The 26325-nt window shown below is 38.7% G+C and overlaps 1 protein-coding gene across 2 annotated transcripts in view; it reads left to right on the top strand.

Annotated features, from left to right (window-relative positions):
- Window positions 1–11578, top strand: part of adam22 (ADAM metallopeptidase domain 22) — a 250775-nt gene extending 239197 nt beyond the window's left edge. For both annotated transcript variants that reach the window (XM_034174816.1, XM_034174815.1), the window contains 2 exons: window positions 8806–8929; window positions 9325–11578. In XM_034174816.1, the coding sequence (XP_034030707.1) occupies window positions 8806–8929; window positions 9325–9345 (145 nt within the window). In that variant the 3' untranslated portion in view covers window positions 9346–11578. The remainder of the gene's footprint in view (window positions 1–8805; window positions 8930–9324) is intronic.
- The last annotated feature ends 14747 nt before the right edge of the window (window positions 11579–26325 follow it).

Here is a 26325-nt window from a genome sequence, read left to right as displayed (position 1 = left end):
TCCCAAATCTCAGCAATTACTATTACACAAAAAACTAGACACAATGGCCAACATCTGCAGATTAATTTAAAATGATGCACAGACAAATATCAAAATTTTAAAAATGGAGCTTCGTTAGCCAGGCGAGTCACATGGCACTGCTGCACAAAGGCCAACTCTCAAAACTGGTATGGCTTGTGAGGCTGCACCATCCCCCTCAGTCAAGGGAATCTTTAATAATTTCTCAATGCCTGATACATTTAATGCACATCTGCATAAATGCCTGCTGACTGTGAATGAACAATGTGCATCAGCTGCTGCCCGGCCTGGCATGTTGAGCCTTGTTCTGATTTGTCTGCATATCTGAATTGAATCTGATTTCCTGCTGTAAATCTGGACCATCAAAGTCACATGAAATCAATCTTTTTCCAAATCTGCTTTAAGCCTCATTTGTAGGTGGTTTAAACTGCTGTTCACATCACATTTTTTGCAAATACGTTTTGGTTTGAACAGTCAGATGAGATTCCAAATGTGTTTTGGTACGTCTGTGACTTTTCATGACTCATAAAGCTCCACCTGTGACCTTCACTTGATGAGAGCTATGGTGACTCTCTTCCCTGTCGCTCACAGCTGGGTGACAACAAAACACACACACACACAAAAAAAAAATCACGCACGCAGACACACACAAAGCCCAAACACCCGTCCAAAAAAGAATGCTCAGATGGGATTCTAGGTGTATTTTGCTCTATAACACCTAGATTGTTTCATGCTTGAAACACACTGTATGTCACGTAGGCCATGTGTGTCACACACGCAGGAGTCTTGTGGATTTGTGTATTGACACCCTGCAGCATTTCAGCTGCTGCTGGATCTTTCCACATCATTTGTCTTTGTCCTTTATTCCTCACTGCATATTCTATGATCATTTTTGTACATGACTTTTACAGTGCACATTCAGTTTGGACTTGTTTATGCGCATATTTGTGCAAGTGTTCCATCCCAAAAAGGGCTCATTTGGCTGCTCAGACATCACCAAACAGCACACCTCGTGTTGAGCTTTTTTATAATATATAAAGTTAAAAATATAACTATGGGCAGCACGGTGGCTTAGTGGTTAGTGCTGTTGCCTCACAGCAAGAAGGTCATGGAATTGCCTCCCCCCAGGCTTTTCTGTGTGGAGTTTGCATGTTTTTCCCATGTTTGCACGAGTTCCCTCTGGATACTCTGCTTCCTCTGACTTCCAAAGACATGCAGGCTAGGTGAATTGATGACTCTTAATTGACTGTAGGTGTGTGAACGTGTTTGTCCATCTGTATGTGGCCCTGCGGCAGGCTGGAGTCCTGTCCTTGTGCCTTATGACTGCTGGGATAGGCTCCAGCCCCCTGTGACCCTTGAATGGACTAAGCAGGTATAGAAAATTAATTAATATAACTATATAAATACATATAAACTCGTCAGCTTTGATTGTTTTTATAATACATATCCTGTGAGTCACAGCTCTGTGAGTGTTTAGATGCAGTGTTCACACACCGGGCAGTTTCCAGGTGTGTGACTTTCCACTATAGCAACCAATGTGGATTAGACAGCAGATATGGACTGCAGCACAGACACTCAGATCAGATCTGGTCTCTTGCTGTATATAATGTGGACAGTTAGGCAGTGAGATCAGATTTGCATCAGATACGCAATAAATCTGATTTGTCCTGGCAGTCTGAACAGAGACTTAGTGTGTGGGTCTGAAGGTCTACAGTGCACCTGGTGTCACTACAAGCTTGAGACTGTAAGTGGCAAGAAATTAACCACTTGGAATCATGCAACATGTAACCAAAGTGCAGCCGAGTCCGTAAGACACAACACAGGTGTTTGTGATTTTTCATGGTGCCGTAACCATCGAAACCATGCAGGTCTGTCCGTCTTCTTTTCACCATTAAATCAAATGCATCTTGGTGTTTGTTTGTTGAGTGTATTTTTGCTCTGCTTTCCTAAAATATCTCCTCTTCCTCTCTCCCACACACTTGCTTATTTCTGGAACATCTGTGTCCTTTTCATTTCTTTTTCCTTTTCTCTCTTCCCCCCCCCAACCTTGTGTTGTGTACATCACCCCTTACCCCCTCCCCCCAACAGGTATTTAACCCCTCGCTTCAAAACAGAGTTTTATGATGTAACTAAATGGGTAGAAGATGTGAATAGAAACACTGATGGACCTTTCCTTAGGTATTACCTCCAGCCATGTCCTGTACCCCACACGCTTGTCCAAACCCCCCTCACTTTTGATTTAATTTGTGATTTGACCTTAAGAATTTACTCCAATCTGGCCTTTTCCTGCAATAATCTTAAGGTAACATCTTAGAGAAGCTAATACCGACAGCTGGCATGTTACACGGGGTTGCTGCTCAGTTTTTTAAGTTATAATGTTATAATCAATTTACACTAAGCTGTTCTCAGATGTACTTGTGAGAAAAGGCATTAAGTGTTTGAAAAACAGCTTTTTCCACTTTTTTTTTTTTGTCAAACCACCTTTTAGTTGTACAGGTGGCAGGAAATACTGGCTATTACTGCCTGTGCTGGGTTATTTTATTCCTAATTTCTCCTTATTCCTTCTTTGCTTCTCCCCCACGGTCTCCTGTTACTTCTGCTTGTTCAGTGTTTGCTTGCGCCCACTAAGCTCACTTGCCTTTAGCAACGGAATGTGATGTCACTGGAAAGTATTTTGCACGCTGCTGTGACATCATCACTGTGCTGCTGTGACAAACTGTTGGCCTCCACCGTGTTCTTATCTAAGGTCTATAGATAATAACACCCATACCGACGCAATCAGTCTCTCCTGATTAAAATCGGCGAAGCTCCAGTCCCAAATCAAACAGATTTTTTATTTTTACTTTTAAACACTTCTGCAAACGCCAACGGTAAACTTTGTAATCTATAGACATTCATTGTGCCCCAGAACACATTTGTGCCCCATACCAACATCTACTGAAGGACAGAAACAGTTGACTACAGTGGAAAACTGGGGGTACAGGATACATCAGGTTTGCATCACAAAACTTTGCTAGTTGAATCATTTGTACACAGTGGGAAAGAATTCTTGAGATCCAAGTAAATCCAAGAAATTCCAAAACATTTTTTTTTTTAAATCTTTGTAAAAATCTCAAATGCAGTTAGTTTGGAAAACATACCATGTTACTATCAAAAATATCAAAGATCAAAAAGTACACATTGCACAGAATGTCCCACTTGCAAAATGTTGTGTTAGTACTGATTGATCATCTCCATAAAGATGACTGTTTTCAATACTCAAACGCTAACATACTCGTTGTCACAAGATCGTGCAAAAAGGTTGAGCCATGCCAAACAAACCAAAGAATTTCAGGGTGGATTCCACACATTTTATGTGTCCATTATTAAACCTGCAAGGCTCTTTGTAGTCGCTTGTCAATTAACAGCTGCTCAAGATAGAACCATTTCAACAACACATACAGCTGGAGGAATAAATCATGTTTTTTTTTTAATAAATAGTTTTTCTGTGTAATTGTAATCTGCACATTAACTACCCAGTAAACATGACCAAAATGTTTCAGTGAGTAACAGCTGCCGTACTGACAACATCATACCAGTACTGGCACACAAATAACAGATAAACATCTGTTTGCACACTACGCATATTCTCAAAGCTTGGAGTGCGATGTGCACGTGTGTGTGTGTGTATATATATATATATATATATATATATATATATATATATATATATATATATATATATATATATATATATATATATGTATGTTTGCATGTTTCTGTGTTTGTATGTACACACAGTTTTAGTTCTGATTCTATGCAGAGATTTACAGTTGAGTCTCCGGTGGGTATCTATGTTGTTCTTGTGCCTCTGACATCACTTTTACTCAAGTGAAAATCACGGGCGACTTGACTTCTCTATATGGGTGATTCTTTAACTACAGGCACTATTGGCCTTGTAAATGTAATTTCCACCACACCATTGCCTTACAATATAAAGTGCCTTGGGGCAACTGTTTGTTGTGATTTGGCGCTATATACATGTGTTCTGATGTCACTGTTTATCTCCATAGAAACTACCCAAACAATCTTTCATACAAACTGTTTAGGGACATTACAGTGTTGTGGTGGAAATTACGGCAATAGTGTGGGACAACTACATTTTGTTTAAAAAAAATCACAACAGTTGTATGACATTGAATACCCCAATTATGTTTTGATTATTTTACTGATATTTTATTCAGAGATATTTTAAAACATTAGAAAAAACGTTTCTTTACCATTCATTTTTATCATTGAAGATCAAAAGTCTGGGTGTGGGACAAGCACAAAACTGCAATATTTGCATATAATGATGCTAAAAAAAAGGTGAAAAAGTCATCATAGACTACTAGAACAAATTTGTCAACACACTTTCATTGTAAAGATAACTATAAAAGTGTGAAATTTCCCCTTTTTTCTGTTTTTCATACAATATGATCAGAGGACATAATAAGTGCCCGTAGTCTAAGAATCACCCATATATTGGAACAGTTGTTGAATGCCACTGGTATAATTTAGTTCCAAAAATATGTGGTTAAAACAGTAAGTGAATTTTACACTTAAAACTCAGAAATTGAGCCTTCCCTGCAGGTGGCAGCATACAGCAGAAACAACCATCATACTTGAGTCCACTTAAGATAATCAGCTGGGATAAAATTGCAATAATGATATTGCACAGATTTTGAACTGGAGGTCACTGCCACATGTTGGATATTTAAAGAGATGTGTTGTATTACAAGTTATATGTGCTCTCACACCAGAGCTAGGACGCCTATTATGTGCTAGTAATACTTCTGTGCAATACTGCCAATGATTTATAAATTTTAGTATTATTATCAGAGTAGTGGAAACATTTAAGCATGTTTGCTGGGTGGTAATCTTAGCAAATAAATGTACTGGAGTTTTCCAGGCTTATAGATAAAGGCAGCAGTTTGTCTCATGTTTAGTGTTTCTTCCCTTTCTCTCTGCATTTATATTTCAGTTATTGTGATTTAAATCATTTTGATGGAAAATGCTTTATCCTGGATTTTCTATAGGAATGTTGCTATTTACACACATGTTTATTATTCATTGATACGTAGTTTCATCTAAACTGTAAAGCACTAAGAGTGAATTAGCAGAAAATTCAAATAAACTACAACTACCTCAAAATTCTACTTAAAGACAGAACCTGGGCAGCTTTTGAGAAATGTACTTTTCCTCCCAAATGTAACACCTGGAAATACAAAACTATACACAGGGTCCCAAAGAAGGACAATCAGCAGTCCTAAAATTCACCAAAAGACGCTGCTCTTCAGGAAAAGTGAACAAATTCTGCAATTTGATTAATTTGGGTTTTAGATCAGTTCGGCCATCGTCGGCCATGTAATATTAGCATTTTTCTGAAGATCAATCAATTCAATCAATTTTTTTTTTTATATATAGCGCCAAATCACAACAAACAGTTGCCCCAAGGCGCTTTATATTGTAAGGCAAGGCCATACAATAATTATGTAAAACCCCAACGGTCAAAACGACCCCCTGTGAGCAAGCACTTGGCTACAGTGGGAAGGAAAAACTCCCTTTTAACAGGAAGAAACCTCCAGCAGAACCAGGCTCAGGGAGGGGCAGTCTTATGCTGGGACTGGTTGGGGCTGAGGGAGAGAACCAGGAAAAAGACATGCTGTGGAGGGGAGCAGAGATCAATCACTAATGATTAAATGCAGAGTGGTGCATACAGAGCAAAAAGAGAAAGAAACAGTGCATCATGGGAACCCCCCAGCAGTCTACGTCTATAGCAGCATAACTAAGGGATGGTTCAGGGTCACCTGATCCAGCCCTAACTATAAGCTTTAACAAAAAGGAAAGTTTTAAGCCTAATCTTAAAAGTAGAGAGGGTGTCTGTCTCCCTGATCTGAATTGGGAGCTGGTTCCACAGGAGAGGAGCCTGAAAGCTGAAGGCTCTGCCTCCCATTCTACTCTTACAGACCCTAGGAACTACAAGTAAGCCTGCAGTCTGAGAGCGAAGCGCTCTATTGGGGTGATATGGTACTACGAGGTCCCTAAGATAAGATGGGACCTGATTATTCAAAACCTTATAAGTAAGAAGAAGAATTTTAAATTCTATTCTAGAATTAACAGGAAGCCAATGAAGAGAGGCCAATATGGGTGAGATATGCTCTCTCCTTCTAGTCCCCGTTAGTACTCTAGCTGCAGCATTTTGAATTAACTGAAGGCTTTTTAGGGAACTTTTAGGACAACCTGATAATAATGAATTACAATAGTCCAGCCTAGAGGAAATAAATGCATGAATTAGTTTTTCAGCATCACTCTGAGACAAGACCTTTCTAATTTTAGCGATATTGCGTAAATGCAAAAAAGCAGTCCTACATATTTGTTTAATATGCGCTTTGAATGACATATCCTGATCAAAAATGACTCCAAGATTTCTCACAGTATTACTAGAGGTCAGGGTAATGCCATCCAGACTAAGGATCTGGTTAGACACCATGTTTCTAAGATTTGTGGGGCCAAGTACAATAACTTCAGTTTTATCTGAGTTTAAAAGCAGGAAATTAGAGGTCATCCATGTCTTTATGTCTGTAAGACAATCCTGCAGTTTAGCTAATTGGTGTGTGTCCTCTGGCTTCATGGATAGATAAAGCTGGGTATCATCTGCGTAACAATGAAAATTTAAGCAATACCGTCTAATAATACTGCCTAAGGGAAGCATGTATAAAGTGAATAAAATTGGTCCTAGCACAGAACCTTGTGGAACTCCATAATTAACTTTAGTCTGTGAAGAAGATTCCCCATTTACATGAACAAATTGTAATCTATTAGACAAATATGATTCAAACCACCACAGCGCAGTGCCTTTAATACCTATGGCATGCTCTAATCTCTGTAATAAAATTTTATGGTCAACAGTATCAAAAGCAGCACTGAGGTCTAACAGAACAAGCACAGAGATGAGTCCACTGTCCGAGGCCATAAGAAGATCATTTGTAACCTTCACTAATGCTGTTTCTGTACTATGATGAATTCTAAAACCTGACTGAAACTCTTCAAATAGACCATTCCTCTGCAGATGATCAGTTAGCTGTTTTACAACTACCCTTTCAAGAATTTGTGAGAGAAAAGGAAGATGGTGGCTGGCGGACTAGTGGTCAGAGCACTTACTTCCAAAACAGAAGATTCTTAGTTCAAGAATGTACATATTCTCCATGTAATGTGGAGTTCGGTCAGGTAGGGCATTCGGTGTAAAACTTGTGCCAAATCAACATGTATATTGCTTTGCAAAAGTATTCGGCCCCTTGGTATTTCACACAATTTAATTTATTTATGCCATTTCAAATACAAAAACTAAATCAGGCTTCTCAATAATAAAAGCAATCTAAAATGATCTTCCTTAAACTCAAACTCAAAGCAGATATTTACAACTTGACATAAATTAATTAAAAACATAAAAGCCAAGATGATGGGCTGCATAGGTAATGGGCCCCTTTGGTTTAATACCTGTAAATAATCAGTTTTATTGCCAGTTTTCTTCAGACAAGTCAGGGGATGAATACATGAACATTTCCAGGTCACTGAATATGTCTTAGACTTTATTTAGATCAGTTATGAAGAAATACAAACAATATGGCACACTATGGTAAATCTGTATGGAGTAGGCAGTTCTCAAAAAACTGACTGTGCAAGAAGGAGAAGAGTGAGGAAAGCCACCAAGACACCCAGACAACCCAGACGTTATAGGCTTCTCTGGCTATGACTGGAGAAATTGTGCATAGTTGCATTTTGCATAGTTGTTGCATGGTTTGCATTTTGTATCCCCAGTTATACAGCTTCCTGATGAAGTGGTATAGAGGAGGATTTTCTTAAAAAGAAGACCTGAAAGTTCAGCTACACTTTGCCAGAAGGTACATCTGAGATGCAAAAAACCCATTTAGATCCAGATCGGATCTGCTGTGGCAACCCTGGGCAAAAGGGAGACGCTGAAAGAAAATTACTACCTGACAGTAAACTACCTTATAAGGCTAATTCTAGGAAAAAAATCCTAGAACCAGCCACATCTCTCATAACTATTTAAAGATATTTTTAACTTTGTATATTACACGTCATCATACAGCGGCAGAGCACATAGTATTCTGTAAATGTGGCAGGTTTTCTCTGACTGTTTCACCAGATACCTCTCCTGGTGTACTTTCCAGGCTCCAGCCTGGTCTTATGTCAGGCATATTGTCACACTCGCTACTCATTTGAGCACAGATCCAAAAGCTGTCACACCAACTCAGCAGCGCAGTCAGCAGACTGTGAACGTTACCTTTAGCAGCAGCATGCTTTGCTAACAGTGGCTAAAACTGAATTTCAGAAAACTCTAGCCAGTGGTGTGACAGCCCTCGATGTTGGAAAACTGTGTTCACGTGTTGCATGCGAGATGTTAAAAACACGACTGTGTCCAAGCCATGGCTGAAAAGGTTGCCCCTAAAAGCTGAGCTACTTCACAGTTACACTTGTTTATTTTATTCATTTACAGTATTTATTGAAGAGACTATATGGTCTGCCTACCTCTGCTTTTAGTGAACAGCTTTTACGATCAACCGCTCTCTCTGTAGGAAGGTAAAACGTAGACCAGCACAAGGAGGACATTACCCAAAGCCACAGATGTAACATGTTCCTCAATTAAACCTCATTAATCCATCTGAAGCTTTGGCCAATTTCATCCTACACCACCTACAAAGGAGGAAATGATTGATATATAATGTCGCTCTCTCTCTGTCCTAGGACACTATCTCCTGCCAAGTCTCCCACTTCTTCTACAGGATCTATTGCATCCAGCCGAAGATACCCGTACCCGATGCCTCCGCTCCCCGACGACCAGAGGAAAGCCAACAAGCAAAGCGCCAGGGCAAGTACCGAGCTGCTGACACACTGTATGTCAGAGAGACATGACACTTAAAGCAGCGGATTCCAGTGGTTCAGCTCTAGTATGTGAATCATAGCAAATTATCTCAAATTATGAGGGGTGGGTAAATTGGGGTTTGAACCAACATATTCATCCACTAACCTGCAAGCTTCAATTGGGAAAATTGCGACTGAGGAAGGAAAAATGGTGTTCTTCAAGACAAAAAATGCCAGATATTATAGGTTTGCAATTGACCCTTTATGAATGACGCATTCGTACCACAAATTGTTGCACAAACGTTTTACCACCATGAAGTACGGAGAAAAAAAAAAGTCAAACTCAGTGTTTTTTGTGTTTCTCATTCATCTCTATTTTCTGTGCCTCTTTCTTCTCTCCAGCTGTGGGAGACTTCAATATAACAGCCATTGCACTGCTCTGAAAAAGATGTTAAGGAACTGCACTTGTCTCTCATTTTTATGAATGAAATAATGAAATGAAGCTAAAATGACTAACTGACCAGAGAGAGCACCCCCCCCACCCCCACCCCCAACCGTGTGTGACAATACGCAGAGGCGTGTGTGAGGAAAAGTACACAAGCATCTCTGATCCTGAGCTGCCTCATGGCCTCATTCTGTGGATCTCTAGCAGCAAGCAGAGGATCTGGGGACAGTCCAGCTCCATATCCAGTCCAGACCACTTGGAGCTCAAACTGAGACTGAGCTGTTCCTGTCAGCTCAGGCCTCACCTATACAGGACTGGAACCTGCGCCACTCCAACCCCATCTGTCCTGCAAATAAACCCTCAACTCATCCTCTTTATCTGCTGTCGCCATACTCACTTTGATGCCACCGTTTCGCTCCCAAGTACCCTCTCTAAAGGGGCAGTTGGACCAGAAGTGGGTCATCTCATCACACCGCATCGCTGGGTTTGTTGGAACATTGTGAAGCACGTGAATCACTGTAAAATCCAACGCTGTATGCATGAGTCAAGTGTTTATCAGCAGCCTCCCTTAACTGGTCAAATGACAAGAACCAGTGTTCTGATCTGAACTGGAAACATGTGAGCGGACAGTGATTTTATACCATACAAGCTTTTTCCTCCGCTATAGGAAACCTGTAGTGTATCACCAGTTATTATATCCAATAGCTAATGGCTCGGACCCACCCTGACCCTGCTCATCATCCATTCATATGTGTAAATATGTACAGTAAATTACAGACTTTTACTTTTGATGAGGAAAAGCTCAAAATGTTTTTTTTTTTGCCTTCTTGGTGTATTGTGACGTAGACAGACGTGGAATTCTGTATGTCTGTGTAGAGAACCAACACCTATTCTTTTTGTCAGTGTCCATTTTTCCCTGCTTTTTTGTCCTGAAGTGTGGCCTCTGTAGATTCCTGCAGCAGAATGCATCTTAATTATTATTACTTTTTTTAAATTTAAGAACAACTTTCATCCTTCTCTGGGAAAAAGACACAAACATCAAGTAATAACGGATTGCAAAGGATGTTGAGTGTCGCGCATTAAGAATGTTACAGAGCCCGTTGCTAATTATTATTTAAGCAAAATTTTAATATTTTGTGCCATTCTTGATCACTGCTATAGTTAATTGTGTTTTGGATACTTTCTGAGGGCAGCCTTAAGTTATATTTCGTTTCCCCTGATGTGACAGTTGGATGTTTGAGATCATTAAGTCACTGAGATCACTTGAACGCAACAACACAACTACAGTAAGGCAAGTGTGGTTAATAATCATCAGAGAATCTAGAAATTGTGCATTTTAGCTGCCACGATGGGGATATTTAGCCTTGTAAATGATTCTGCTGTACAGTGCTTGGTGTTTGAGCGCGTGAAGACCAACAGCATGACAGTTCTATAACAAACTTTCTCCATTACGCTGTTTGTGAGGCCATAAAGGGAAATGAGCATGTCACTGAAACATATTTTTTCGTCGGCTGTTGAAGTTGTTAATGGGACTGTGTACACCTGACAACAATGTTTGCAAGAAAACAAGTCTAGAGTCAAGAGAAATCATGGCAAGACTTCATGGGATTAATAGTTTAAAACTGAAAGTTAACATTAATGAAGCTGTGCTGTGACTCATCTCATTGTATTAAAGGTTGATTTGTTTTTATGACACTAATAATCACTTCCCTAACAGACATTCTTTGTATTTTTTACAGTAAAACCCATTGTTCTTCCTAATGTAGACACTGTTGCCTCCTGTTTGTCTTTTCCATTTGTTTCTATTTCAGTGAGCATTTGGCTCTTTGTTTATTTCATGTACTTATATTGAACCAATATTATCTTTGTTTCCCTTTGCAATGTTCGCTTTTTGAGCATAATGTACAGACACTATTCAAACAGTAATTAAGTGCATTATTGTAATTATGTTTTCTAAATGGAGACCCATGCTAAGTTTTTGAAACACATCTGTCCCAGACCACCCAAAGGCATCAGTGCTGATCTGTGTGGTTTCTACAGTGTAAAGGTTTTAAAGGATATCTGTACTGTGTGCAAAGGCCGATGTACACTAGAACAATGTGAGATCTTGAGTGGAATACACAGAGGGTTGAGTGTTTGTAGCTGAATTAGATGATGAAATCAAGTTCCTCAGTAATGTAGTACCAGATTTGTTGAAGTGTATTGAGTGAAGAACTGCATTATGTCTTCAATGACTGATTGGTTAGCTGTCAAAACTGTTTGGGATGAAGGTAACATCAACTTCAGATTGACAAGCAGGTTATACAACGACATTACAATTTACGTTTTCGAAATCTATAAGTTGAGCTGAAGAAAAGCGCAAGCTACAAGTATTCAAAAAGAAACTAGCAGGTTGCTCTTGGGGATCTATGGGCTCTAGATTGGGTATTGTTTATAAAATAGGTAGTTGACATTTTTCAAGGGAGGTAACAAATTATGCAATTTTTTTATAATTACTTTAACTGAAAGTGTAGGAAATTAAAATGAGAGCATTTTGTGAATAATTGTATTTATTATTTGGCTCATTTCGTTGATGTCATGGCACTACTGGCAAAGCTGAGATACTTCCTTTGTTCAGAGCTTGTCTGGTTACCAGGGACTAATTAACGGTTATCAATGTCCATTGTTCACTGTTGTTGCCTATCATCCCTATTTTCTCCAAAAATATTAGTCCTATCAACTTTCCATCTTAGCACTGTTCATCCTTGAACCAAAATACACAAGCATACCAAATGGCAAATGTCAGCTCTCCCCAGTTTCTCCGTGATCAAAGTTACACACATGACAGAGGCCAACTGGCTTTTAATATATAGATGATTTATCACCCCCTGCTGGACTGGTATGTGAGTCCAGAATTTAATTATCAATGTCCATTGTTCACTGTTGTTACCTAATATCCCTAATTTCTCCAAAAATATTAGTCCTATCAACTTTCTGTTTTTGCGCCGTTCATCCTTGACTCAAAATGTTAAGGATGTTTGGTTACCGGACTGTGGCTGCCCACTGCTTGGTTTGATTGCATCTTACTGTAATTATGGTGGGTTGCAGAGGACAAATTTTGTTGTATGTATATATGTACAATGACAATAAAGTCTCTATTCTATTCTAAAATACACAAGCACACTGAATGGCAAATGTCAGCTCTCCCCAGTTTCTCCGTGATCAAAGTTATACACATGTACGCATGCATGCATGTACACAGAGGCCACTTGCCATTCTTGGCACAATTCAAGACAGAATATCTAATCAAACTGTAAGATAGACACTGGATATCTGGAAATCCATTTAAAAAAAAAAAGAAAAAAGTTGGATTAGTTTGAATATAAGAAGACCCAATAAAAAGTACGAGAAAGATTTTCATCATCCAAAAATGTGCAGAAGACTGAGCCTTCCCATAGCAACAGTGGAGAAAGAAACAAGCAGCCAACAGAAAGATGGTGACAGTCAAGCTGAGCGTGATCATCACCTGCACTGATAAGTCATTTACCCAGAGTTCCAATGTGCTGAAACTGATCCCTGTGTCCGTGTTTGTTATAAACATGAAGCCCCTCCATTTTCTCACATATTTTGTTGTGGTTTAAGAACATCTCCACAGCAATAATATCAATGAATCCGTTTCTTTTCAAATGCAGCACACAATGCAATCGTTTTTTTTTTGGGGGGGGGGGGGGGGGGGGGGGGCTGTGCATCATCTTGTCAATAAGCCTCTGCAACATTTGATCAACTATTGTTCTTTTTCCTGCATCGGTCAAAAGCAGCTGACGTACAGCATTGCTGTAGTGTGCACTGGTGTTTGTTCTTCACTTATGAGCTTTTAAAAAAAAAAAATACTTGTAAACATTTTCAAAGTCATCAATTTTTAATCAGGAAATTGGACAAACAAAACAAGGATTTGCAACAAGAGGTTAATAATAATAATAATAACAACAGAAAGCATGTCATGATACTGCAAACACAGCACATATGCTTTGCTATAGGTGTTTGTGTAACACCTGTATACCTTAATATAACTGCAACACGACATAAACATCATTTAGATTTTGAATACCATATTAAAGCGGTGATTCAACTGCGTGTCCGCTGACCCACTGGGTTATGGCTGACATCCTCATGTGCATAGAGCTGTTTAATATAAGGCATGCTGTTACAGCCTGTGGTCATAACTGTATTTTTCTGTGAATGTATATCTTATATCAAGTCTCATCCAGGAGTAAGACCTTGAGCTTCAGTATCCTAACTACGTAGTAAGTCCCTTCAGCTGCTCCCTTGTTTTGTACTCGGGATCGCCACAGCAAATCCAAGGTGGATCTGCATGTTGAACTGGCACAAATTTTATGCCGGATGCCCTTCCTGACACAACTCCACATTACATGGAGAAATGTGGTAGGGGTGGGATTCGAACCGGGAACCTTCCGCACTGAAACCAAGTGCATTAACCACTTGGCCACCACCCCTACTTCAGTATCCTAACTAATGAATTAAAAAAGGAAATTTAAAAGCTTGAATTGTTTTTTAGTCTACAACATGATGACACTGTTCACCGTGACCTTAAAATCAACTAATCAAATGTAAAAACAGTAGAACTGTGATCCAAAGATTTTTTTAAGAAGAATATGAAAAACTGAAAGTTTAAATGAGACATTGTGATGTTTTTGTCTGCAACCTTTGACAATATAAGTTTAATTGGCAGACAAATGGACACCACAAGGTACCTTAAAACCCTGTTTGGACTGTGGGGTTAAAACCCCCACATGGACATGTATCAAAGCTCCATTATTGGTGTCAGTGATTAGTTGAGCCATATCTTAATAAAGTAACAGCTCCAAGTCTTTCAGGGTGACAATGTGTCCAGTCTGTACACCACTGTAGAAATAATTTGTCAGGTTTGCGTCATATTAATCGACTAATATTCAGTCGGTGCAGGTTCTCCTGTGTCGTCGGGACCTGACTGTTAATGTGCCCATTTCCTGAAGAGGAAAGTAAGGCATGATGTTGCACCTACCATACTTCATTATGAACTGAAGCACATGCTAATGTGAGTTTTGATCCCGACACATGCACAACCTGACCGGGTTCCTGCGCAGTGTGAAAGGGTCAATTAATAAAACTGTTCATTCAAAACTGAAAGTCTGTGGCACAAAGCAGAAATGTGAATCAACAATTTTCTCTCCTGATTATAACACTGTGAGTACACAAATACTCAATAATATACAAGGAGTCAACACATATACAGGTGTCTTTTCTTAAACTTTTTTTTTTTTACTGGGTAAAAATAATGACTTTGAAAATGTATCACTGGAGGAAAATATTGTATTTGTACATCAAATGTGGTGACTGTCAGGGGAGTGACATTATTTAAGCCCTGTACTTTCTAATGTTCAGTGGCTCAGCATTCTCTCTGGGTTACCAACATCCTGATCTTGTACAATAATCATCTACCTGTGTCACGATAAACTACACGAAATCCCGAGGATGTTGTGAACTTGTCTGCTAAGGACTGTGGGACTATAAAGTGTTAGTGTTTTCTGTGGTTTTACAGGTGTCGTGCGCTCATCAGTCTGGTGCCAAAAATGCCTGCAAACATCTGCTGCTGCATGTGCCTGTGCACATCAATGGACTGACAGGAGCACACGCCCCACAGATGACAACTCTACATTTTCAGGGCCCCATACGTGGATGTATAAATGAATTATAGTGTACAATCTGTCTAAAGCAGGTATTCACATCTGGCCAACTGATCGAGGAACCTGAAATCCCACATGCACTTCCAAATTAGTTCCAAGTTAGTTTTTTTTTTTTTTTTTTTATTATTCTGATGGTATGATGTGCAGAACAACGATGCAAAAATCAATCCAAATATTTCTGCCCTCTTAAATCATTCAGTACTGTAATATATTTAATATAAAATAAAACTTTCCTCAATACATGTGTCTGTTTTGGCATTTAAAACACCTCAAATGTATTTATTATTTTGCCTCGCCTCAGACTTCTCATTTCTGCTTCAACCAATGTCTGCACTCCCTTTGCTGCCTGTCTCTCACATCATTGATGCCGCTTATGAAATTACTTTTAAACAACATACTTTTTCCAGGCATTCACAGCCACACTGAAACGGGCACCAGATGGATCACAAGATTGCAATGATCCTGTGTTGAAATTAGAGGTGGAACGATACACTGGATCCACAATATGAAACCTATCACAATAAACCTACCAATATGTCATACACCACTAATTACATAGAAAGTAACCTGTGGTGAATGTTAAAACTGTTTCCGATTTACATATTTTAGAAACCATATATGGTTCTTTTGCAAAATGTAATTATTACACCACCAAGGACGTAATAAAATCCTGTGTTTGTCTGTCTGTCAGCAGGATTACGTCAAAACTACTGCACAGATTTTGATGAGGATTTCATCACAGATAGATAATAAGCCAAGGAAGAACCCATTAAATTTTGGAGTTGATCCAGATCTGGATCCAGATTCTGGATCAAGTTTCAATTTATATACGCTTTGAAGGATCACTGTTAGCAGGATTACGTCAAAACTACTGCATAGATTTTAACAAACGTTTCACCACGGATACATATTAGGCCATGGAAGACTCCATTACATTTTGGAGATGATCTGGATCTGGATTCTGGATCAAGTTTCACTTTATATAGTCTTGAAAGATTACGTCAAAACTATTTCACGGATTCTCACCAAATTTTCACCACGGATACATATTAGGCCATGGAAGACTCAATTAAATTTTGGAGATGATCTGGATCTGGATCAAGTTTCACTTTATATAGTCTTGAAGGATTACGTCAAAACTATTTCACGGATTCTCACCAAATTTTAACCACAGATACATATTAGGCCATGGAAGACTCAATTAAATTTTGGAGGTGATCCAGTGAATCTGGATTCTGGATCAAGATTTCACTTTATATACACGTTAAAGGTCAAAACTACTTCATGGAGTCACACCAAATTTCAACATAGATATTAGAGCATGGAAGACTCCACTGAATTTTGGAGATGATCCAGATCTGGATTCTGGATCAAGATTCATATTACACAGGCATTGAAAGATTGCATCAAAACTACTTCATGGATTTTCACATTTTCACCATGGACACATATTAGGCCATTTCAATTCAATTTCAATTTCAATTTATTTTCCTTTATATAGTGCCAAATCACAACAGAGTTGCCTCAAGGCGCTTCACACAGGTAAGGTCTAACCTTACCAACCCCCAGAGCAACAGTGGTAAGGAAAAACTCCCTCTGAGGAAGAAACCTCAAGCAGACCAGACTCAAAGGGGTGACCTTCTGCTTGGGCCATGCTACAAACATAAATTACAGAAACAATTCACAGAACAATTCACGGACGAATATGCAAGAATTGCTGTTGGTGCACAGGACAGGAGGATCGCCAACACAAATACAACTCCCATCTCTGGTTGGAGCTGCACCTTAAAGAGAGAGAAAAAACAGAATCAGGCATCAGAAAGACAAAAAATGCTGTATAATTTGCCAGCATTAATCAACAAGAAAAACAGAAGAAATATTAAGGTGATCACCGGCCGCTAGCCCTAAGCTTCACTTAAAGACACAGAATTTAGGTAAAGTTGAGGCCGCGACCCGCTCCAATTACTAATAACATGAATTAAAAGAGTAAAAAGCATAAAACAAAACTGTACCACTATGCTACCATATGAAAGGGAAAATAAGTGCATCTTAAGGCGGGACTTGAAAGTCTCCACAGAATCTGATTGTTTTACTGATGCAGGGAGACCATTCCAGAGAACAGGGGCACGATAAGAGAAAGCTCTGTGACCCGCAGACTTCTTATTCACCCTTGGGACATAAAATAGTCCTTTACCCTGAGAACGTAAAGCCCGGGCTGGTACGTAAGGTTTAATTAGGTCAGCTAGGTAGGGAGGTGCCAGTCCATGAATAATTTTATAGGTTAGTAGCAGAAACTTAAAATCTGATCTCACTGGGACAGGAAGCCAGTGAAGAGACGCCAAAATGGGTGTAATGTGGTCAAACTTTCTGCTTCGTGTCAAAAGTCTGGCTGCAGCATTTTGAACCAATTGGAGAGCCCTAATGCTAGACTGCGGTAAACCAGAAAATACAACATTGCAGTAGTCCAATCTAGAAGAGATGAACGCATGGATCAGGTCTCAGCATCAGCCACAGACAGGATGGGACGAATCTTCGCTATATTTTGCAGGTGGAAGAAAGCAGTCCTAGTAATATTTCTAATATGGAGGCCAAAGGACAACGACGGATCAAAAATTACCCCAAGGTTCCTCACTTTGTCAGTGTGATGTATGACACACGAGCCTAGGCTGAGTGTTAACTGGTCAAATTGATGCCGATGTCTCACTGGACCAAGAACCATCATTTCAGTCTTATCAGAGTTTAAAAGTAGGAAGTTTGTAGACATCCAACTTCTCACTGCTGCAAGGCAATCTTCTAAGGATTTTATGTGAATGAGATTACCAGCATTTATTGGCATGTATAACTGAGTATCATCTGCATAGCAGTGAAAGGTAATCTCAAAACGCCGCAATATGTGCCCAAGGGGTGCCATATAAAGGGAGAAAAGCAGGGGGCCTAAGACAGACCCCTGTGGAACCCCAAATTTCATGTCACTAAGGTCAGAGGTAGTGTTACTGTACAAAACACAGTGAGAACGACTGGTCATGGAAGAGTCCATTAAATTTTGGAGGTGATCTGGATCCGAATCCAGATTCTTGATCAAGATTTCACTTTATATACACTTTGAATGATTATGTCAAAATTACTTCACAGATTTTGATGAAAGTTTCAACACAGATACATATTAGGCCATGGAAGACGGCATTAAATTTTGGAGGTGATCCGAATCCTGATCAAGATTTCACTTTATATACGCTTTAAAGGATTACGTCAAAACTACTTCATGGATTCTCACCAAATTTCACCACAGATAGATATTAGGGTATGGAAGACTCCACTGAATGTTGAAGGTGATAATGATCCAAATCCAGATTCTGGATCAAGATTTCCCTTTATATACGCTTTGATTATGTCAAAACTACTTAATAGAGTTTGATGAGATTTTTAACACAGATACATATTAGGCCAAGGAAGACTCCATTAAATTTTGGAGGTGATCCAAATCCAAATCCAGATTCTGGATCAAAATTTCACTTTATATAGGCTTTGAGGGATTTCTTCAAAAGTACTTCACAGATTCTCACCAAATTTGCACCACAAATAGCCATTAGGGCATGGAAGACTCCATTAAATTTTGGAGGTGATCCAGATCTGGACTGGTGGACGTCAGAAATCTTTGATTGCTCATTTCCTCCATGCAGCAGTTGACTTCTCATGACCTCACAATGCTATACAGTGGTATGTGAAAGTTTGGGCACCCCTGATGATTTTCCTTTATAAATTACTGGTTGTTTGGATCAGCAATTTCAGTTAAATGTATCATATAGCAGACAAACACAGTGTTATTTGACAAATGAAATGAAGTTTCTAGTATTTACAGAATGTGTGCAATAATTGTTTAAACAAAATTAGGCAGGTGCATAAATTTGGGCACCTCAACAGAAAAAAATACATCAATATTTAGTAGATCCTCCTTAATCAGAAACAACAGCCTCTAAACGCTTCCTGTTTATATAGTCTGGATTCTGGTTGAAGGTATTTTGGACCATTCTTCTTTACAAAACATCTCCAGTTCAGTCAGGTTTGTTGGTTTCCGAGCATGGACAGCCCACTTAAAATTATACCAGATTTTGAATAATATTCAGGTCTGGGGACTGAGATGGCCATTCCAGAATGTTGTACTTGTTCCTCTGCATGAATGCCTTAGTAGATTTTGAGCAGTGTTTAGGGTCGTTGTTTTGTTGAAAGATCCAGCCCCGGTGCAACTTCGTCACTGATTCATGAACATTGTTCTCAAGAATCTGCTGATATCGACTGGAATCCATGTGACCCTCAACTTTAACAAGATTCCCAGTACCTGCACTGGCCACACAGCCCAACAGCATGATGGAACCACCTCCAAATTTTACTGTAGGTAGCAAGTTTTTCTTGGAATGCTGTGTTCTTTTTCTGCCCCTTGTTATGTCCAAATAACTCACTTTTAGTTTCATCAGTCCACAGGACCTTATTCCAAAATGAAGCTGGCTTGTCCAAATGTGCTGTAGCATACCTTAAGTTACTCTGTGGTGTGAACACAGAAAAGACTTCCTCTGCATTACTCTCCCATACATAATTTCCTTGTGCAAAGTGCGCTGTATAGCTGAACGATGCAGAGACACTATCTGCAGCAAGATCATGTTGTAGGTCTTTGGAGCAAGTCTGTGGGTTGACTATGACTGTTCTCACTATCCTGATCTTCAGCTTATCTGAGATTTTTCTTGGCCTGCCACTTCGGGCCTTAACGAGTACTGTGCCTGCGGTCTTCCATTTCATCACCATGTTCGTCACAGTGGAATCTGACAGCTGAAATCTCTGAGATAGCTTTTTGTATCCTTCCCCTAAACCATGATGTTGAACAATCTTTGTATTCACGTCATTTGAGAGGTGTTTAGAGGCTCCCATGTTGCCACTCATTAGAAGAGACGCAAAGAGGGGAAACGTGCAAATGGCCACCTTAAATACACTTTCTCATGATTGGATTCACCTGTGTAAGGAGGTCAAGGGTCAATGAGCTTACCAAACCAATTTTGTGTTCCAATAATTAGTGCTAAATTAAAATCAATAAAATGACAAGAGTGCACAAATATATGCACCTGCCTAATTTTAAATAATTATTCCACACTTTCTGTAAATCCTATATACTTCATTTCACTTCTCAAATATGTGTGTTTGTCTGCTATATTTAACTGAAATTGCTGATCCAAACAACCAATGATTTATAAAGGAAAATCTTTTACACACACACACACACACACAATATAGGCCCCATTATATGTGATTATCACAATAACACACACTGTATCATTCCACCCCTAATTGAGATGCCATCACTTTTCATGAAGGCTTCCTACTGAATCCTGCCCTATATTAAACATAAAATATTCTGCCTTCTTCAGTCCTGTTTTTAATGTTTCTTCTCTCATTGCTCATTTCTGATGCTGGTATGCAATAATGATGGCCCAAACGGACTGCTTTAATCTGAAAAGTCAACAACACTATCATCAATTTTAAAAGAAAGAAAATGCTAGCGGAAGTTCTGTTAACAGTCTATTCTAATTACAAACACCATCTAATACATACATTAAACAAGCCCTGTCTCAAGTACTCATCTGTTCCTCCAAGAATCTTGATGTGACCTCTCATAACTAGCTCAATAATCATTCCTCTATATGGTACAGAAAAAACAAACAAAAAAAAAAAAACCCAAAACCAACCTCCTCTCCTCTGACTTGTTCCAGAGCTACATTTAATGTACCATCAGTTTGATCCCTCTATAGCTTCCAGAGGGATGAACATCCTTTTTATTCTAGATGTCCAAGATTACACTATTCCTCAGTTCATCTGACATTTTCTCCTGTTCCATCATGTGATCACTCACTATATACCAGTATACTCCCTCTTCTTCTCAACACTCATTTCCACTTGTACTTTGTCCAGATGCCTGTTAAGCTTTTATTTAATGCCTCTTTTAGTTGATTCTTATTTATCTTTTAATTTTGTATTCCCCCCAACCCTCAAAATAATACCTCTGGCTCAAGCACTACTTTGAACATAGTGCCACGTGCACAAATGTTGTCGCACTGACTTTACTGGATTCTCAGACTTGAACAAAATACTGTAAAACAGCACTAGTATTTGGAGAATGATTTATACATTGCTTTTTAAATAAAATTCCAAATAAACACCACAAAACAAATACAAATTCAGACGAGAAGTAAATACGCAGTTGCCCTTACGCCAGTCCGAAAATATCTTCTTTTAATCAGTCTCTCCATAAGTGGTGCTGCATTAGCATCCTATGGACAACCAACCTTTTTTTTTTTTTCTTCTTTATTAGAAGACAAAGACATGACAACATAAAACAAAACAGGCATTAACGAGCACTAACAACAACGGTAATATAAAGAAATAAATGTATGAGGATAATAACCATATAACATAAAACAATACAGACATGATATACAAGGAGGTATATATACATATGCATACACACACACATATATGTACATGTATACATATACACATACATACATACCCACATGCACACACGTCTACAAAACACATCTGTGTATATTAATAGCAATAATCATAACAACATCAATCCATACCACAGCAACAACAATTAAACAACCTTTCAAAATAGTGTGACATTATTGCGTTGTATCTGACCCATTCTTTTTTTTGTCTGTGTGTGGGTCTCATCTTGTATGGTGCATTAAAAACATTATGGAATGTAGTGCATTAAAAACAAACAGAAATGTAGGGTTAGAATGGACAGGATCCTTGAATGTGCAGTGTTTTATTTTTAATTATCTTTAATGTATATATATTAAATATATATATTAATTCAACCTGTCCTTGTGTTGTTGTCACTATTAGTATGCAGCCGTTAATCATATAAGAAATCATAAAATCTCATACATACATATACACACACACAGGATTGTCTTACAGACATAAAGACATGGATGACCTCTAATTTCCTGCTTTTAAACTCAGATAAAACTGAAGTTATTGTACTTGGCCACACAAATCTTAGAAACATGGTGTCTAATCAGATCCTTACTCTGGATGGCATTACCCTGACCTCTAGTAATACTGTGAGAAATCTTGGAGTCATTTTTGATCAGGATATGTCATTCAAAGCGCATATTAAACAAATATGTAGGACTGCTTTTTTGCATTTACGCAATATCTCTAAAATTAGAAAGGTCTTGTCTCAGAGTGATGCTGAAAAACTAATTCATGCATTTATTTCCTCTAGGCTGGACTATTGTAATTCATTATTATCAGGTTGTCCTAAAAGTTCCCTAAAAAGCCTTCAGTTAATTCAAAATGCTGCAGCTAGAGTACTAACGGGGACTAGAAGGAGAGAGCATATCTCACCCATATTGGCCTCTCTTCATTGGCTTCCTGTTAACTCTAGAATAGAATTTAAAATTCTTCTTCTTACTTATAAGGTTTTGAATAATCAGGTCCCATCTTATCTTAGGGACCTCGTAGTACCATATCACCCCAATAGAGCGCTTCACTCTCAGACTGCAGGCTTACTTGTAGTTCCTAGGGTTTGTAAGAGTAGAATGGGAGGCAGAGCCTTCAGCTTTCAGGCTCCTCTCCTGTGGAACCAGCTCCCAATTCAGATCAGGGAGACAGACACCCTCTCTACTTTTAAGATTAGGCTTATCCCTTAGTTATGCTGCTATAGACGTAGACTGCTGGGGGGTTCCCACGATGCACTGTTTCTTTCTCTTTTGCTCTGTATGCACCACTCTGCATTTAATCATTAGTGATCGATCTCTGCTCCCCTCCACAGAATGTGTTTTTCCTGGTTCTCTCCCTCAGCCCCAACCAGTCCCAGCAGAAGACTGCCCCTCCCTGAGCCTGGTTCTGCTGGAGGTTTCTTCCTGTTAAAAGGGAGTTTTTCCTTCCCACTGTAGCCAAGTGCTTGCTCACAGGGGGTCGTTTTGACCGTTGGGGTTTTACATAATTATTGTATGGCCTTGCCTTGCAGTATAAGGCGCCTTGGGGCAAGTGTTTGTTGTGATTTGGCGCTATATAAAAAAAAAAAAGATTGATTGATTGACATATGTCATATATCATATGAAAACAATTATTATAATGTCAATAATTATTATATTACCATCAATAATGAATACATAAATAGCCTAAATCTTTTTTAATTTATATATATATATATATATATATATATATATATATATATATACATATATATATATATATATACACACACACATACACACATATATCATGTCATATATCATATAAAAATAATTATATCAATAATTATTATATTATTATCAATAATGAATATATAAATAGCCTAAAATAAAATAAAAATTATATACATATGTATATACATACACACACACCAATACATATACACACACACACAACTGGTGTGAGGTTATGAGAGAAAAGTTATTAATATTGACCAGATGCCAGTGGGCTCTGTGAGAGGGGTAGAGGCGAGTGTGCTGTCAAGAGTGACGTTGTTTTGATTTTTTTTTTTTTCCTCTCTCTCTCTCTTCCTTCCCCTCCCTTTTTTTCCTTTTTCTTTTCCTTTCCCTTCCCCTCTCATTTCCTTCCCTTTCCCTTCTCCCTCCTTCCTTTTCTTTCTTCTTCCCTCCTCTCCGAAAGGAAACTAAAACAATACCAGGTCAGTTAATGTTGAGTGGGAGGGTTGGGATTCTGCTGAGTCATTGTAGGGAGGTGAAGAACATTGCATTGTGATGAAATCTGTGAGAAGATTTCTCCAATAATTGATGTTTATACGGTTTCGTGTTTTCCAGTTCATGAGGATAGTTTTCTTGGCGATGGTTAGAGCTATGAGAACCAGTTTGAAATCTATAGTTTTTTTGGTAATTACTCAAGTGTCCCCTAGCAAGCAGAGTGCGGGAGATAATGGGATGTGGCAGTCCAGCAAGGATGAAAGTGCCTGTGTAACCTGTTCCCAGAAGTGTCTCATGGGGGTGCAGTGCCATATCTCATGAATGTACAACCCCTGGCAAAAATTATGGAATCACCGGCCTCGGAGGATGTTCATTCAGTTGTTTAATTTTGTAGAAAAAAAGCAGATCACAGACATGACACAAAACTAAAGTCATTTCAAATGGCAACTTTCTGGCTTTAAAAAACACTATAAGAAATCAAGAAAAAAGATTGTGGCAGTCAGTAACGGTTACTTTTTTAGACCAAGCAGAGGAAAAAAATATGGAATCACTCAATTCTGAGGAAAAAATTATGGAATCACCCTGTAAATTTTCATCCCCAAAACTAACACCTGCATCATATCAGATCTGCTCGTTAGTCTGCATCTAAAAAGGAGTGAACACACCTTGGAGAGCTGTTGCACCAAGTGGACTGACATGAATCATGGCTCCAACACGAGAGATGTCAATTGAAACAAGGGAGAGGATTATCAAACTCTTAAAAGAGAGTAAATCATCACGCAATGTTGCAAAAGATGTTGGTTGTTCACAGTCAGCTGTGTCTAAACTCTGGACCAAATACAAACAACATGGGAAGGTTGTTAAAGGCAAACATACTGGTAGACCAAGGAAGACATCAAAGCGTCAAGACAGAAAACTTAAAGCAATATGTCTCAAAAATCGAAAAATGTACAACAAAATAAATGAGGAACGAATGGGAGGAAACTGGAGTCAACGTCTGTGACCGAACTGTAAGAAACCGCCTAAAGGAAATGGGATTTACATACAGAAAAGCTAAACGAAAGCCTTCATTAACACCTAAACAGAAAAAAACAAGGTTACAATGGGCTAAGGAAAAGCAATTGTGGACTGTGGATGACTGGATGAAAGTCATATTCAGTGATGAATCTCGAATCTGCATTGGGCAAGGTGATGATGCTGGAACTTTTGTTTGGTGCCTTTCCAATGAGATTTATAAAGATGACTGCCTGAAGAGAACATGTAAATTTCCACAGTCATTGATGATATGGGGCTGCATGTCAGGTAAAGGCACTGGGGAGATGGCTGTCATTACATCATCAATAAATGCACAAGTTTAGGTTGATATTTTGGACAATTGAAAGGATGTTTGGGGATGATGAAATCATTTTTCAAGATGATAATGCATCTTGCCACAGAGCAAAAACATTCCGGGTTATTCCACAGTGGAGTGAAGTTAGATGGGGCAAGAGTGGAATTAGTGATTTGGTGGAATTTCCACCAGGTTGTCAGGGTGGAGGCTATTGTGACCGCGTTGAAACATGTATGGTGTTTAATGGACTTTGTAATAAAAGGAATTTATTTTCCTTTTATTTTAATTTATTTATGTCTTTGCACAGAGTTTGTACCAAGTCTAGCTAGATGATATCAGATTGGGTAGGGTGTGTCCATTTATATATGTATTGTAGCTGGTTTGCCAGGGAGTATAATTGAAAGTTTGGTGCTTCTAGACCTCCTTGAAATTTATTTTTTTGCAGAGTAGTTAGTTTTATTCTTGGTGGTTTGTTTTTCCAACAGAAATGGGAAATTATTGAATCTAATTTTTTGAACCAGGTGGGTTTTGGATGGATTGGAATAATTGAAAATAAATAGTTTAATTTAGGTAATATATTCATTTTTACGACTACTATTCTGCCAATTATGGTAAGTGGTAAGTTATGCCAGCGGAGTAAGTCATCTTCTATTGTTGTCAGTAATGGTGTAAACTTGAGAGCGCTCAGCTCTGACAGCCTGGAGGATATCTTCACTCCTAGATAAGTGATGTGATCTGTGCATAAGGGAATGGGTGACTGCTGGATTACCACATCCCGATAACTGTTAAGTGGGAGAATGGATGATTTATTCCAGTTTATTGCATAATCAGAGATTTGGGAAAATGACTGAATTGTTGTAATTACTTCTTGTAGAGAGATTTGTGGATTTTGGATGAAAAGTAAAATATCATCTGCATATAATGATATTTTATGACTTTGGGGACAACCAACCTTTTGGAAGTCAGCATACAAATCTGACTGGGTAAAATTACAAGTGTCCTCTTGGCTTTAATCTATCATATTTACATCAGGGCATAAACAGTGGTTTAGATTTCCACTGAACGTTTGTGCGACCTTCTGCTCTGATTTAACTCCAGCAGGGAACATGATCAGGCCCAACTAAGGTGACTAAAACACAGATTCCCAGAACTTGTACATGGAGCTTCACAACACTTGATCTTTGACTGAAGTGGTTT

The sequence above is a fragment of the Thalassophryne amazonica genome, chromosome 7, assembly GCF_902500255.1.
Source record: "Thalassophryne amazonica chromosome 7, fThaAma1.1, whole genome shotgun sequence".
Classification (NCBI taxonomy): domain Eukaryota; kingdom Metazoa; phylum Chordata; class Actinopteri; order Batrachoidiformes; family Batrachoididae; genus Thalassophryne; species Thalassophryne amazonica.
The sequence above is the reverse complement of the archived record's forward strand: the minus strand, read 5'-3'. Positions and strand labels throughout refer to the sequence as shown.